Source organism: Oncorhynchus mykiss, chromosome 10 (genome assembly GCF_057628025.1).
Source record: "Oncorhynchus mykiss isolate SJ-2025 chromosome 10, ASM5762802v1, whole genome shotgun sequence".
In the NCBI taxonomy this organism is placed as follows: Eukaryota; Metazoa; Chordata; class Actinopteri; order Salmoniformes; family Salmonidae; genus Oncorhynchus; species Oncorhynchus mykiss.
The window spans coordinates 30,984,409-31,001,635 of NC_143031.1; the positions used below are offsets into that span (position 1 = coordinate 30,984,409).

General features: G+C 43.3%; 1 protein-coding gene across 1 annotated transcript in view; it reads left to right on the top strand.

The window, feature by feature from the left end:
* The window catches only part of LOC110533641 (LHFPL tetraspan subfamily member 7 protein-like), a 171,815-nt gene that overhangs the window by 20,274 nt on the left and 134,314 nt on the right, over positions 1–17,227 (top strand). The window contains exon 2 of the mRNA XM_021618051.3: positions 13,744–13,882. Coding sequence (XP_021473726.1) covers positions 13,744–13,882 — 139 coding nt within the window. The remainder of the gene's footprint in view (positions 1–13,743; positions 13,883–17,227) is intronic.

The window sequence follows — 17,227 nt, forward strand, 5'->3', positions numbered from 1 at the left end:
AGGAGTTTGTTTGTAATCTATTCCATTTTTTATACCAAAACAAAAACTTTGACAACAACTTAAACAAGACAGCCACTAATTATTAACTCTTTAACACAATGGCCTAAAATAAAATGAGTGTTCCCAATTATTTTGATTTCAAACTACAAAAAAGCAAGTAGTTAATCCACTACCAATTCGCTCATATTCTGTGTAGATCACAGTAGGGAATAGTGCAGTGGTTATAGTCTGCTAGTAACGGCTGGATAAGATTAGTTTATTCCCAATTTATCCCAGGCCTCTGAACACAACAAGTTAACTCTGATTAATTAAGCACCCAGCACATAGTGACAAACCCCTCCTTTACGGCTGAGGTTCCACAGCGTATTGTTGTTCAGTTGCATCATTTCCAATCAAAATGATGAGAAGATTCTCTCTCTCTCTCTCTCTCTCTGCATCTTCTCTCTCCTCCTCTCATCTCTCTCTCCTACTCTCATCTCTCTCTCCTAATCTCTCTCTCCTCCTCTCACCGCTCTCTCTGCATCTTCTCTCTCCTCCTCTCATCTCTCTCTCTGCATCTTCTCTCTCCTCCTCTCTCTCTCTCTCCTAATCTCATCTCTCTCTCCTCCTCTCATCTCTCTCTCCTACTCTCACCGCTCTCTCTGCATCTTCTCTCTCCTCCTCTCATCTCTCTCTCCTCCTCTCACCGCTCTCTCCTCATCTCTCTCTCCTCCTCTCACCGCTCTCTCCTCATCTCTCTCTCCTCCTATCACCGCTCTCTCCTCATCTCTCTCTCCTACTCTCACCGCTCTCTCCTCATCTCTCTCTTCCCCTCTCACCGCTCTCTCCTCTCCTCATCTCTCTCTCTCTCTCTCTCTCTCTCTCTCTCTCTCTCTCTCTCTCTCTCTCTCTCTCTCTCTCATAAGGAAATTATGTTACAAGCTGATGCAACTTTGTTTCAAACCCAGCAATTCAGTTAATTTACCTCTGTGTAGAGCATCTAACCTCGAAACGTAATGATTTTTGAAAGTATGACGGACTCCAAGGTTCCTCTTTGTAATGATTTTGAAAGTATGACGGACTTCAAGGTTCCTCTTTGTAATGATTTTGAAAGTATGACGGACTCCAAGGTTCCTCTTTGTAATGATTTTGAAAGTATGACGGACTTCAAGGTTCCTCTTTGTAATGATTTTGAAAGTATGACGGACTCCAAGGTTCCTCTTTGTAATGATTTTGAAAGTATGACGGACTCCAAGGTTCCTCTTTGTAATGATTTTGAAAGTATGACGGACTCCAAGGTTCCTCTTTGTAATGATTTTGAAAGTATGACGGACTCCAAGGTTCCTCTTTGTAATGATTTTTGATTTTTGATTTATTTTGAAAAAAGCAAGCAGGTGTCTGAAACTTTCTTCTTTACTATCCTGGACTTATAGGAAGGATCCTTACATTGATTTGGATTAGAGAGTTGATTGCCGTTGAACATGTTGCTAACTGCCAAAATCAGGGAAACACTTAAGTAAATGAGGCATACAAAGTATATTGAAAGCAGGTGCTTCCACACAGGTGTGGTTCCTGAGTTAATTAAGCAATTAACATCCCATCATGCTTAGGGTCATGTATAAAAAATGGCCAGTTACCCATTATTTTTTCTACCATGGCTAGAATAGGAGATCTCAGTGACTTTGACAGAGGGCTCTCAAAGAAGCATAGGGGGTTTAAAAAGTGTGTGTGTGTGTCTGTCTGTCTGTCTGTCTGTCTCTCTGTCTCAGTCACCAGATCTCAACCCAATTGAACACTTATAAGATGTTCTGGAGCAGCGCCTGAGACAGAGTTTTCCACCACCATCAACACAACACCAAGTGATTGAATTTCTCATGGAAGAATGATGTCGCATCCATCCAATAGAGTTTCAGACACTTGTAGAATCTATGCCAAAGTGGATTGAAGCTGTTCTGGCTCTTGGTGCCCAACGCCCTATTAAGACACTATGTTGGTGTTTCCTTTATTTTGGCAGTTACCTGTAGATGGATGATAGTTTTATCCCAACTAGTCTGTTAGCTGCTTTAATAAGCAGTAGTTAAGCAGTAGTGTTGGGGGCCAAGGCTGATAACGTACCGTTTCCAGTTGCTATGGTATTGTACCATGTACTTGAATTCTGAAATGTGCATTGGGGACCAGTGGTAGGCCAGGTCACACAGCAGCTGCCTGGCAGTGTGAGTCTGGGTGGACAGAACATGAGAGGTACGCTCAGTGACAGCCTCAATCACACACTCTCTAACCATGTCTGCATACTAGGCTGACAAATCTCTGATCCTTTTTGACTGGTTGACAATATTCTCATATAGTTTTCTCTCATAAACTGAACATTTTCTCCAGAGTTTTGTTCCAACTTACTCAAAAGAGCTGTTTGATGTTTGACTCTTGTACCTCAGAACCCAGAACACTCCTGTCAGATGACTTATTTTCCTACATTCTGCCTTTCGAAGGCTTTGTAGTGATTATTATAAAGTTCTGTTAATCAGAGAGAAAATACTACGTTTTAGTGTGTATGGATGGAGAAGGAGCCTTTTATCATGTTTTTGATAATCAATTTAATTCATTTTTAAAGAAAGGGCTGTTTACCATAACTAACAGGGGTGGGTACAGTATGGTGAGATTATGCATATCTAATCATGCTGTTGGTAAATATAACACCCACGGTGAAAACAAATGTTGTTACTATCAGACCTTCCAGAGTAAGGGAACATTGTATTTATAAGTGTGTGGGTTTGTACAGTATTACAGAAACAACTGATGTGGATTGGAAAATAATTAGAATACAGTATCTTCCATTCCTTTCCTAACTCACCGCTCTCGCTGCATCTTCTCTCTCCTCCTCTCATATCTCTCTCTGCATCTTCTCTCTCCTCCTCTCATCTCTCTCTCCTACTCTCATCTCTCTCTCCTAATCTCTCTTTCCTCCTCTCACCGCTCTCTCTGCATCTTCTCTCTCCTCCTCTCATCTCTCTCTCTGCATCTTCTCTCTCCTCCTCTCACCGCTCTGCATCCCTTTCTTCCTGTATCTGTCTCCTACTCTCACCGCTCTCTCTGCATCTTCTCTCTCCTCCTCTCACCGCTCTCTCTGCATCTTCTCTCTCCTACTCTCACTGCTCTCTCTACATCCCTTTCTTCATTTTCCCTTTTTCTCCTCTCTGCTCTCTTTCCTCCCCTCTGCTCTCTTTTCTCCTCTCTGCTTTCTTTCCTCCCCTCTGCTCTCTTTCCTCCTCTCTGCTCTCTCTCCTCCTCTCATATCTCTCTCTCCCCTCTGCTCTCTTATCTCTCTCTCTTCCCCTCTGCTCTCTTTTCTCCTCTCTGCTTTCTTTCCTCCCCTCTGCTCTCTTTCCTCCTCTCTGCTCTCTCTCCTCCTCTTATATCTCTCTCTCCCCTCTGCTATCCTATCTCTCTCTCCTCTCTGCTCTCTTTTCTCCTCTCTGCTCTCTTTCCTCCCCTCTGCTCTCTCTCCTCCTCTCAACTCTATCCTCCTCTCAACTCTCTCTCCTCCTCTCATCTCTCTCTCCTCCTCTCATCTCTCTTTCCTCCCCTCTTCTCTCTTTCCTCCCCTCATCTCTCTCTTTCCCCTCTGCTCTCTTATCTCTCTCTCCTCCTCTCAACTCTCTCTCCTCCTCTCATCTCATGCCCTCCCCTCTGCTCTCTTCTTCGTACAGCTCAGAGTGCTGCTTAGTCAAATAAATAAATCTAACATAATTGTAGGATTCTGCCTCTGTATTCTACCTGCTGTTTGTAAGTGTGCCAGACATACATGCACAGCTACAAAGGGTTTACTATAATTAGCACAATCAGACATAGTTGACTTGGATTTATTTGGCTTGTTTATCAGGCAGATTTCTATAATTTCCACCCTCAACTTCATGCAAACATGCCATTCTGAATGACTACTGTTCATATATCTGCTTGATTTTTCTGGACTTCTATATTCCCATGTGTTTTTCTCCGTTCTCTGTTTAGCATGAGCCTCAAAGCAAAAAGCAAATGCTATGTTTGTTTGTTATCAAGAGAATTAGGGGAGAAAAATAAAGTATCAATGAAATTAGTCCTCTATTGAAAGAGAAGAAGAAAAAGGAAGAAAGTGAGCCTGCGGTTCCTCTTTTCTCTCTCTTTGACAGCCCCCCACTAACCTGTTATTAAAAGAAGCCTTTTCAGAGGCTCTCGCCCAATCCCTTGGCTAGTCTGAGACTGGGACTGGGATGTCCTCATTAACACAGCTCTGTGAAGACAGTTCGCACCATCCATTTTTCTTAGATCGGATCTGACTGCCGTGTGATGTATTATTTGCCACAATCCAATGGAGTGGGTAGGAAGGGAGGAAACGAGTTAGAAGGAATGAGGGAGGGAGTTTGGGAGCCAGTCAGGTGAGGGAAGAGGTGGTTATTTTATCCGTTGTACCTGACCCTGTGCCTGCCTCCCCCTGGGACAATAACATCCATTTAATTGAGAGTGGGGGGAGATGGGTGGGGGAGAAGGGGCTTTGTGTGTGATGAGGTGGCTGTCTGCTAATGGGGTGTAAGCCCTCGGGTGGAGGATCACTCCTCCTTTAGAGAGCAGGCTTCAGAGGTTTGGGAGAGAGGGAGGGAGGAAGGGGGAGATGGAGGGAGGGAGAGAGAGAAGGTCACATTGTCCTTGATTAGCCTTATGTATAATGTGGGGATGCTATTTTATTACTCCTTATGGACCAATGAGAATTGGCCAAAAATGTAGTCCAATTTCTTAGCGTTTTATCTTAGCAGTGTATATGTGACGATGTGTCTAAGGAAATCTAGCTCTTGATCTATTAAAAACGAAATGTAATTGATCGAATAAAGACTGCATGGGCTGCAATGCTTCCTGATTTTAAGGGGATGCTGAGGAGACAAAAGAGCTGTTTTGAAGAATAATATGGCTCTAAAATAGCAGCTGAAGTTAGCTCTGTACTGTGGCCCATAGCCATCCTCTTCACAGCCTTATGCAACAGCCATTCAATAGGTTTCTATAGCTCTGGCATCTGCATAAAGACATCACGTCTCCTGTGGGATGATGGTGCTGTTTGCACACTCAGTTCCTGCTGCTGCTGCTTCTACCACCCACAACAACAGATATTATGGAAATGTTCAGAATTGCAGAGGGAATCGAATACATTATTTCCACATTTGTCTTGATCAGACATTGGCCAAGTTGTGCGGTACCTTCAGCTTCCTGCTGAGGTGGTTTTGTTCCTGACCTTGCATTTAGGCCTGTAGACTCAGAGAAGGTACTGAATAGCAGTCTGGAGTTACATTTCTGTGATTTGCTTAAAGAAGTAAAAAACTGCAATAATGCATCAACATTAGGGGAGACAGTATGGAGAGCAACTAGACCCACTCACCTGCAGTAGGAGGCCATCAAGAGGCCGTGTCGGTCCTTCAGTCATTCCAAAGCACACAGACCGTGGCGTCCATTGGGGTTCCAGGCAGCAGGTGGTAAGTGACCCTGACAAGAAGATAGCTGCCTGTGGCTGAGGCCAGAATGGAGCCAGGCCAGGGAAACTGGGACGACAAGGGGGAAGAGGGGGCTGAGTTGTGGAATGCACTCCTCAGGCTGTGTGGATGCAGTCCTAAAGAGGGCCTCTGTCCATCGGTCAGTGGCTCTGCACTCCTTCTTTTATGTCCTGTATAGCTGTAGAAAGGATTAGGCAGCCTGTAGGGGAGGCTCTGAGAGGCCACTCCACATGTCTGACTGGGGTATACATGCATAGACACACGCACACACACACACACACACGGGGGTCTGGGTTCGAGAGTGGCTCTGCTCTGTGGGTTGAACTTGACTTTTTGCCCCCCCACCAGCACCAACACCCCCACCTGGTTCTGGCTCTTACTGCCTGCTGAAGGGAGGGACTGACCGGGGGCAAACTGCTGGGAAAACAATGAGGAGAGAGAGCGAGTTCACCCCAGTTCATTCAGCCAGTGAGAAAGTTGAATGGCTGACTTTAGATTCCCGCTGTGTGTTTTGATTAAAGCGTGTCACCTTACCAGCAGGGCCTTATTTCAGCGACGAATATAGTGTATTCCTTATGACAATGATAGGCAGTTTAGTATTACCCCCACTGACTTGCCCAGAATGGGATGGTTACTTTCCCCCTTATGGGGGAGATTATGGGAAACTCCACTCCACTTGGCTCTATGGGAACCCAACCCCTACTGCTAAACTAGGCCTGGAAATACATGTCACAGATTGGCATTCCAATCAGCATTCACCTTCAGCATGTTATTGAAGAGGGTAATTACTGTGGAACAGGATCTGAGGGAATAGGAACACCGTAAATCAAATTAATGACCGGTTACATTTCGTAACCGTCGACCATCCTATGTTATAACATGTTAACTTCACCAGTTATTATTCAATGAGGACAATAAACATTTACAGGCGCACCCATTTGCAGAGGTTAATTTGAGGAATTTGCCTGTTGTATCCGTGTCTGGTTTCAAGGGAAACTGAAGAACATTCCCACATTCCCATGTCCTCTTCATAAGTGCCTTCTGAATGTCATGTTCTGTCTGGGGCCTGGCTGTCCTCAACATATAAATGAACACTCCCTCCACTTGTCAGGTCATTAATCTCCTCCGCCCTATCCCTCATTTTCTCTCCATCTTGTATTCTCTCAGCATGGGCCCTTGGTGTTGGCTTTTGTCAGTCATTCAGGGGACAGTCTGACACGACACACACAGATGCACACAAACCTCTCCTCTCTACTAGGCGACTCTCCCCAAGTAAAGATCAATGAGGAGATAGATGTATTATTCAGCACGTTCATTTAGGGGTCTAGCGGCATTTGTGTGACCATTTTGGCAGGGTTATAAGGATTGTCCGGAAAATGATGAAGTTACAAGACAAGTACAGAGTATCAGGGAGGAGGAACAACTGATTAAAAGAGAGAAAAAGAGAGAGAGAAAGTGTGGTAGAGGGAGATGAGGGAGTAGGGGCCCGTCCCAGCTGTGTGTGTACGCGTCAGCTACAGAGCCATAAACAAGCCTCACTCAGCCTCTCTGAGGGTAAAGTGATCTTTGTGTAAGTGTGTGTGGGTTAGTAGGTGTGTGTGTGTGATGTGACAGTGTAAAGTTGTGTTTTTGGAGGTGTGTGATGTAACAGTGTAAAGTTGTGTTTTTGGAGGTGTGTGATGTTACAGTGTAAAGTTGTGTTTTTGGAGGTGTGTGTGTGTGATGTTACAGTGTAAAGTTGTGTTTTTGGAGGTGTGTGTGTGTGATGTTACAGTGTAAAGTTGTGTTTTTGGAGGTGTGTGATGTGACAGTGTAAAGTTGTGTTTTTGGAGATGTGTGATGTGACAGTGTAAAGTTGTGTTTTTGGAGGTGTGTGATGTTACAGTGTAAAGTTGTGTTTTTGGAGGTGTGTGTGTGTGATGTTACAGTGTAAAGTTGTGTTTTTGGAGGTGTGTGTGTGTGATGTTACAGTGTAAAGTTGTGTTTTTGGAGGTGTGTGTGTGTGATGTTACAGTGTAAAGTTGTGTTTTTGGAGGTGTGTGTGTGTGATGTTACAGTGTAAAGTTCTGTTTTTGGAGGTGTGTGTGTGTGATGTTACAGTGTAAAGTTCTGTTTTTGGAGGTGTGACAGAGCGAATGGGCAACAGAACATTATAGCACCGCCGAGGCTCGGCAGACACCGCCGAGGCTCGGCAGACACCGCCGAGGCTCGGCAGACACCGCCGAGGCTCGGCAGACACCGCCGAGGCTCTGCAGACACAGAGAGATGTCAAGGCTGACACTTACTGTGGTCGCCAGCTACGCTGTTTCTTCACCGAATGCTGATGTGCCCCGGGTCGAGCTAGCCAAGTGGAAGGACGGAACTAAAAGGAAGGTGTGGAGAGAGAGACGACAGAGAGAGAGAGAATATCGCCCAGCATAGCTGCTGTGCTTTGGGTCTGTGTCATCCCTTACAGTATGCAAAACAATAACAGTTTACATACAACAGCACCCACACGTCAGTTGAGTACCATAACAAATACATCACGTCTTCATGATTATCAGTTAGGCTGCAGCGGGTATGGACTCACTTTACCCAGAGTCCTTTATACAGGTGATGCTTTAGAATGTCAAGAGGCTGGGTTGTTTATGTCAAGGGTATGTATGTACAGTGCCTTGCGAAAGTATTCGGCCCCCTTAAACTTTGCGACCTTTTGCCACATTTCAGGCTTCAAACATAAAGATATAAAACTGTATTTTTTTGTGAAGAATCAAAAACAAGTGGGACACAATCATGAAGTGGAACGACATTTATTGGATATTTCAAACTTTTTTAACAAATCAAAAACTGAAAAATTGGGCATGCAAAATTATTCAGCCCCCTTTAGTTAATACTTTGTAGCGCCACCTTTTGCTGCGATTATAGCTGTAAGTCGCTTGGGGTATGTCTCTATCAGTTTTGCACATCGAGAGACTGAATTTTTTTCCCATTCCTCCTTGCAAAACAGCTCGAGCTCAGTGAGGTTGGATGGAGAGCATTTGTGAACAGCAGTTTTCAGTTCTTTCCACAGATTCTCGATTGGATTCAGGTCTGGACTTTGACTTGGCCATTCTAACACCTGGATATGTTTATTTTTGAACCATTCCATTGTAGATTTTGCTTTATGTTTTGGATCATTGTCTTGTTGGAAGACAAATCTCCGTCCCAGTCTCAGGTCTTTTGCAGACTCCATCAGGTTTTCTTCCAGAATGGTCCTGTATTTGGCTCCATCCATCTTCCCATCAATTTTAACCATCTTCCCTGTCCCTGCTGAAGAAAAGCAGGCCCAAACCATGATGCTGCCACCACCATGTTTGACAGTGGGGATGGTGTGTTCAGGGTGATGCGCTGTGTTGCTTTTACGCCAAACATAACGTTTTGCATTGTTGCCAAAAAGTTCAATTTTGGTTTCATCTGACCAGAGCACCTTCTTCCACATGTTTGGTGTGTCTCCCAGGTGGCTTGTGGCAAACTTTAAACAACACTTTTTATGGATATCTTTAAGAAATGGCTTTCTTCTTGCCACTCTTCCATAAAGGCCAGATTTGTGCAATATACGACTGATTGTTGTCCTATGGACAGAGTCTCCCACCTCAGCTGTAGATCTCTGCAGTTCATCCAGAGTGATCATGGGCCTCTTGGCTGCATCTTTGATCAGTCTTCTCCTTGTATGAGCTGAAAGTTTAGAGGGACGGCCAGGTCTTGGTAGATTTGCAGTGGTCTGATACTCCTTCATTTCAATATTATCGCTTGCACAGTGCTCCTTGGGATGTTTAAAGCTTGGGAAATCTTTTTGTATCCAAATCCGGCTTTAAACTTCTTCACAACAGTATCTCGGACCTGCCTGGTGTGTTCCTTGTTCTTCATGATGCTCTCTGCGCTTTTAACGGACCTCTGAGACTATCACAGTGCAGGTGCATATATACGGAGACTTGATTACACACAGGTGGATTGTATTTATCATCATTAGTCATTTAGGTCAACATTGGATCATTCAGAGATCCTCACTGAACTTCTGGAGAGAGTTTGCTGCACTGAAAGTAAAGGGGCTGAATAATTTTGCATGCCCAATATTTCAGTTTTTGATTTGTTAAAAAAGTTTGAAATATCCAATAAATGTCGTTCCACTTCATGATTGTGTCCCACTTGTTGTTGATTCTTCACAAAAAAATACAGTTTTATATCTTTATGTTTGAAGCCTGAAATGTGGCAAAAGGTCGCAAAGTTCAAGGGGGCCGAATACTTTCGCAAGGCATTGTATGTATGTATGTATGTGTGTATGTGTGTGTGTGTGTGTGTGTGTGTGTATGTGTGTGTCTGTGTATATATGTATGTATGTATGTATGTATGTATGCATGCATGCATGCAGAGAGCACGAATGGATTGGTCTTTATGCTGCTGTTATAACAGCAATAAGAGGTTAGGATGTGCACTTTCACAAGCTCCATGGAAATACTATTGTGATTCTTTCTTTGGAGAGAGGACAGGTTGTTTTATGGCTGCAACAGCACTTATGCTCAGCTCCTTCCAAACCACCAATTGTATAACTCCCAATTATACAATGAAATGTTATTAGCCTTTAGTGTGTAATCCTTGGCTTCCTTGACTTCATTTGAAAAGGTTACCCATGGAGCCTCCACCTGAATGATACCTTATTACTCAAGTCCCTTGGTTTATTTAGGTCTGCAGCAGTTCTGTAACTAGTATTACTCTCCAGTACAGGCCTTGGATGTGATATTGGATTTGTTAGGAGTAGGAAACCAATAAAACAGTCTTTATGACTGAGCCCCAGCCCTGACCATCGGGATGTGTGGGGCCGTGTGCTTTTGTGTTAGTGTTTTAGGATGTGTGCGAGTGACTGTGTGTGGTTTAACATTTCTGTAGTCTTATGCCACAGGGCTGACCACCCTGGGTCAGTGTTTCCTATATATCTACTTTAGATGCGGAACAGCCACAGTGATAATAATGTCCTCATATAACAGGATAGGGCTGTTCTCCACTGTCTATTCATTCTCCTCATGTTCTCCACTGTCTATTCATTCTCCTCATGTTCTCCACTGTCTATTCATTCTCCTCATGTTCTCCACTGTCTATTCATTCTCCTCATGTTCTCCACTGTCTATTCATTCTCCTCATGTTCTCCACTGTCTATTCATTCTCCTCATGTTCTCCACTGTCTATTCTTTCTCCTCATGTTCTCCACAGTCTATTCATTCTCCTCATGTTCTCCACTGTCTATTCATTCTCCTCATGTTCTCCACTGTCTATTCATTCTCCTCATGTTCTCCACCAAAATCAGAATGGACATTTTTGTTTTTACAATTTCCCTCTTCAGTGTGACTTCAAATTGACTTTCTCCATCTCCATCTTGTTGTGCTGTTTCAGTGCTCTGCGTAGTTATTCACATATAATTACAATCTATTTAGAAAGCATCACTGAAAATGTCAGCGCTATTAGAACCCAATTTTCTACTAAGTAACTGTGCTCTAAGCAGTGTGTAGGCCTCTCATGTCTTTCTGTCTTGTCTGTAAGTAAACGATGTGATGATAATGAGGTCATTATAACGTGTTTGTATCATCAACAGCTGAACACTTCCGACACATGCTCGCAGAGAAACACACATGTGAAGACTTGATTGATGTTGGCCGCGTAGATTGAAATTTAGGTTTTGTTTTATAGACGCCAACGGGGCAACAACTGTGATAGGCTTTATTAGTCTCGGGAGTTCCTTTACATGGCAAGTGTACAATGCCATGTGAATAAATCTATTACTGCTTCCCAGTTAATTTGCTGAATGAAACAAGATAGCCACAGAAACACACCAACAACTCTTCTGGTAGTGGAGAAATATGCTGTAACCTGTAGCTCCATACAGTAAATGACTGCTTCTGCTAAGTGGGTATGTATTTTGGGGACTATAATACTGTGGTGAATAGATGACCTTCCCCACTCCAGCCTTGCCCCCCCCTCCCTCCCCTCTCCTCTGCTCTATGAGGCCCAGCATATTTTTTTATGTGTCACTATGAATGTAAAAGAGCCCGGCAGGGAGGCAACTAGGCTCTACACTAGGAGGCTGTGAGCCAAGCAGGATCCAGCAACGGGGGAAAGAACTAGACATTCCCATGCATACATAAATATCATTTTAGTGAGAGAGGAAAAGAGAATAAAGAACATAATATTGAATGGCTTTTCTATATCCGTTAGCCTAGTCTGCATATCTTCCTCTCACCTCTCATAATATCAGCAATGCAGCACCAGCACCTTTGTCATTACCATCATCGTCATCATCACCATCATCGTAAATCAATATTGTTCACTGTTGATTATTGCTTGGATTATGATCCATTAATAAACGTTGATTTAACCCAGTGTAACAGCACATATCTCCTCCCTCCTCACTCCTTCGTAATGATGGAGCTATTCAGCTGCACAATTCTTTTTCTTGGAAGATAATGACACAATTCTAAAAAGGTTGCATTCTGAATTTCTTTCCACAATCACCAGGCACACTTGTAAAGGACACTCACTATTGTGACTGTGAGTGCTTTGAGTGCAATGTAAGAGCTTTATAAATTACAGTGTTTGAGAGGGAAGGCATTGACTGATACTCTATGTATGATAGATAAAGATAACTCATTTAATCTTAACCAAGTTATTATGTTGTAGTTATTGCATCTCTGCTCTAAATAGAGTATAGAGTAACTTATCTCAGAACAGCAGGGGTTGCTGCTTTTTCATATCTCTCCTTTTTTTTCTTACCTTCATCAAAAAATGAAGGCAACCGTCCCCATTTTCTCCGGGGGTAGGAATAGATGTATGAAGGAGGACGTGCAGCAGCTTTATCAAAGCCAGAGACAGTCAGTGTGAGACAGAGTTAAGGCCTAATGAATGAAGAGACTCCTTGCTCACACACACTTTTTCAGTTCTGCCCACACATTTTCTATGTGATTGAGGTCAGGGCTTTGTGATGGCCATTCTAATACCTTAACATTATTGTCCTTAAGCCATTTTGCCACAATTTTGGAAGCATGCTTGGGGTCATTGTCCATTTGGAAGAACCATTTGCGACCAAGCTTGAACTTCCTGAATGATGTCTTGAGATGTTGCTTCAATATATCCACAGAATTTTCCTGCGTCATGATGCCATCTATTTTGTGAAGTGCGCCAGTCCCTCCTGCAGCAAAGCACCCCCACAACATGATGCTGCCACCCCCATGCTTCACGGTTGGGATGGTGTTCTTCGGCTTGCAAGCCTCCCCCTTTTTCCTCGAAACATAACGATGGTCATTATGGCCAAACAGTTATATTTTTGTTTCATCAGACCAGAGGACATTTCTCCAAAAAGTACAATCTTTGTCCCCATGTGCAGTTGCAAACTGTAGTCCGGCTTTATGGCGGTTTTGGAGCAGTGGCTTCTTCCTTGCTGAGTGGCCTTTCAGGTTATATCGATATATGACTCGTTTTTACTGTGGATATAGATACTTTTGTACCTGTTTCCTCCAGCATCTTCACAAGGTCCTTTGCTGTTGTTCTGGGATTGATTTGCACTTTTCGCATCAAAGTACGTTAATCTCTAGAAGACAGAACACGTCTCCTTCCTGATCGGTATGACGGCTGCCTGGTCCCATGGTGTTTATACTTGCGTACTATTGTTTGTACAGATGAACGTGGTACCTTCAGGCGTTTAGAAATTGCTCCCAAGGATGAACCAAGCTTGTGGAGGTCTACAATTCTTTTGGCGGATTTCTTTAGATTTTCCCATGATGTCAAGCAAGGAGGCACTGAGTTTGAAATAGGCCTTGAAATACATCCACAGGTACACCTCCAATTGACTAAAATGTAATGTAATTTAACCTATCAGCTTTTAAAGCCATGATATAATTTTCTGGAATTTTCCAAGCTGTTTGAAGGTACAGTCAACTTAGTGTATGCAAACCTCTGACCCACTGGAATTGTGATACAGTGAATTATAAGTGAAATAATCTGTCTGTAAACAATTGTTGTAAAAATTACTTGTGTCATGCACAAAGTAGATCTCCTAACCGATTTGCCAAAACTATAGTTTGTTATCAAGAAATTTGTGGAGTGGTTGAAAAACGAGTTTTAATGACTCCAACCTAAGTGTATGTAAACTTCCCGACTTCAACTGTATACCTACTACACGTATATGTGTCACAGTCACTATTGACAATGTCTTTGGATAAAAGCATCTGATTAAATGTTCTGTGTGTTTCAGACGAGTGTAGTGCTCTGTTCTGGAGGATGTGCTGTACTGGCAGTCAGCTCCCTGTTGGCCATCATCACCATCTTCTTGCCCAGCGGAGGCTGTGAGAGGAGGATTTGTACACTGGCTGGATACATGCAGATGACTGCGGGTGAGTACAGATCAAACACTTCACAAACAACACACACACTTTCTATTACCTAGACGATAGATTGATTTGTTTAATCAACGGCTGACATACAAGTTCAAGGTGAATCATAAGAAGGCATTAGTTATGAATGAAGTCCCTTGGTCACATTTCTCTGCTTGGACCTTCTTTAGTGATCTAGATAGGCTACATGTTCATCCTCAGTGTTCTCTATAGGTAAGAGACAGCTCAGTGTACAGATACTTACGAGCGACACACAGATAAAGCTGCCTATCATCTGAAGTGAAGAGGAGCTCACTTTGTTGCCAAGGCACATCACTCACACCAAACCAAACGGAAGCTGCTGCTCTTCAGGCCTCCAGCGGGCCGTTGCTAGGTTACGGGCTGCGGTGCGGTGGTGGAGTGAAGTGTTATGCTGGCGTAGAGCGATATGAGGAGGGCACTGGGGAGATTTAGAGGAGGCAGGAAAAAGACAATTACAGACCCTTAACACGGGTCATTGGTTCAGGAGGACGTGTGTCTTATCAAGGCCCTGCTTTCATTCAAACAGAGAAGTAGCCCCATAAACTAAGCATGGTTACTGGTGATGAGATGTTCAGGGTTTAATGTGATGTACACACGACACCAGCCAAGTAAACTAAGTATGGTTACTGGTGATGAGATGTTCAGGGTTTAATGTGATGTACACACGACACCAGCCAAGTAAACTAAGTATGGTTACTGGTGATGAGAGGGTCAGGGTTTAATGTGATGTACACACGACACCAGCCAAGTAAACTAAGCAGCCCTAGCCGCTGCCCACCACCCTGGTGCATAGGCCTTCCACTCACTGTATAGAGTGTGTGTGCACGTTTGTCCGTTCATGTGTGTTTGTCTGTAGTTACGTGTTTATCACATTGTGTGAGGTTAGGATATCTGAAGGACACACATTACTGTCGTGTCTTTGGCTATGCCGGATTAAGTGATATGACATGCTATTCTATAAAATCTTTTCTCTGTAATTAATATTACCTGATTGAGCTAATCATGTAAATGTAATTAACTAGAAAGTCGGGCACCACAAAATAATATTTATAGAGCTGTTATCTTCCGAATAAACTCTTAAAGACCTAGTAATATTTTACATCAATGGCAGTCAATATCAATCGTCACCTTATTTCAGTCTCATCTGAAAGTTGTAAATTCTTGGTTATCTTCACGAACCCCGACTAACAAGTTGAATCAGCAATACAAAATTGGGTTGAATTATTTATTTACTAAATACCTAACTAATCACACAGAATTACATATACACAGAATGAACCATACATTGATTACAAATTATGTCATAAAGGAAAACGTCCCTAGAGTACGGAGCAGATATGAAAGCTGGTTACCCAAAGAAAAGGGGGATGGGTTTGAGTGAAAGAGCGGGAAGACTGAAGAACAAAGGGAGAAGCGATGTCTCTATCGGGCCGTAGGCAGCTACTCTATTGTAAATACAGAATCTTGTGCATTCTAAATTACCGCCCATTTGGAAAAGGAAAATGCAATAAATATTTACTCTGAGCTGCACTTCGGTAGGTTGGTCGTAGATGCTGGTCGTGTTGGCCAACAGAGATCTTCCTGTCCTCTGAAGAATGTCTCTGGTGGTAAATTGGATACGTTATAGTAATGTCGTTGTGTGGTAGATGGGATATTCTGTCTGTTCTTTCCGAGCCCACGTTTGCAGCTGCTGTTGCTAACTGAACGGCTAGGAGGTATCACCTCTGTAGTGAATAAGAGTTCAAAATTCATACCATTCGCAACCGAAGCTCACACTGAGGTTGGCTTCGTTCTGTAGTTATTATCTGAACCCTTCTGACATCGGATCGTCATCTTAATGTACCCGGAACAGCAAGTTATATTGTCGTCAAGGCTTTATATAGGAAGGGAGAGGAGGGCGTGTTTCATAGTTTAACCAATGTCTCTTCACATGGGCGGGACACTGAGTCGGGCCTAATTCACTCATGAAATTCCAATTCTTACATTTTAGAAGCTAAAATCACATTTCATCCCCTCCCAAATAATTTCATATTCAAACATTTAAATTGCACAACAATTCCATGTGAATCTGATAACTATAATGTGTAGACTTTCCACTGTACAGTTTATGTCATCCTATCATTGATGAGAATGTCTCAGATGACAACCGAACTGACATCATATTCATTAAGTACCAACGCATATGTTCAACTGGTTGGATTACCAAAATATGGTTTATTTCCCCCCACCTTCTGATGTTCCCAGTATCATACAGTAAACTATAACAGAGAGGAGGAGAGTGGAGAAAGGACTGGCTAATAAAGTACTGCTTTATTTCCTAGATTGAAAACTGTACTATCCTGAAATATGTCCAGTCTGAGAAAAAAATCCCCTCGAACACTTTTGCAGACTTGGCTTTTCAGACACTTTCTTTGGAAACATTCCTGGATTTCCTGTCGACAGCCCTTTTGAAAACCTTTGGTATTTTTTGCCGCACCTTGTAGTTTAGAAATTAACAAGTCTCACAACTCTCACAGTTTTAGCACTCAGTCAGTTCCCCCCTGATTCTCTCACTACACAGCAAAATCTTCAGTGTTCATATCCTGGTGTAAGCAGTTTTGGTGTTGATGTGGTATTACTTTGTCATACTTTGAACTGACTGAATGCCAGTTGGTGTTGTTTCTATATTGTGGAGCTCTGCCCCATAGGATAGCTCTGCTCCTAGTGGTTTACCCTGCTGCCTAGGCAGCGAACAGCCTGAGAGAAAATTATGCACACACCTGCAGCCAATAGGAGTACAGGTGTACTTATATAAGGGGATGCTTCCCCACAATCAGCCTCCCATTATCTTCAGTGACAGGACTGGACTGAAGAATCCTAGAAGAGAAGAGAGAAGACTCAGGATGAACACGCTGTCGATATCATGGTCTCGACGTCATCCTTCATGAGCACGCCTTTTCTACCCCCAAAATATATTTTAATTAAGAGCACAGTGTCGCTGCTCCACTATGGCGTCTATGGACCCACACAACTTATGTTTCGTGTGTTTGGATTCGCAGCACGCTAGGGGCGACCTCACAGATCCCCCGGAATGCCCAAGCTGCACCCTCCTTTCTTTAAAGGAGAGGAAACAGCTGTGGGGTTTTTGCAGGGTAGATCTCCCTCTGGAAGACGCCATGTCTGTGCTAGCCTCAGGTTCTGAGGTGTCATATGACGACGGCGCCTCCGGAGATGGCGAAGATGTTGGGAAGTGTCTGGGTTTTTCTCTGGGAAAAATCCAGTCTACCGACCGAGGCTGACATGGCCCCCTCCCTAGGGAGAGTGAGGGGAATTTCACATCCTTGG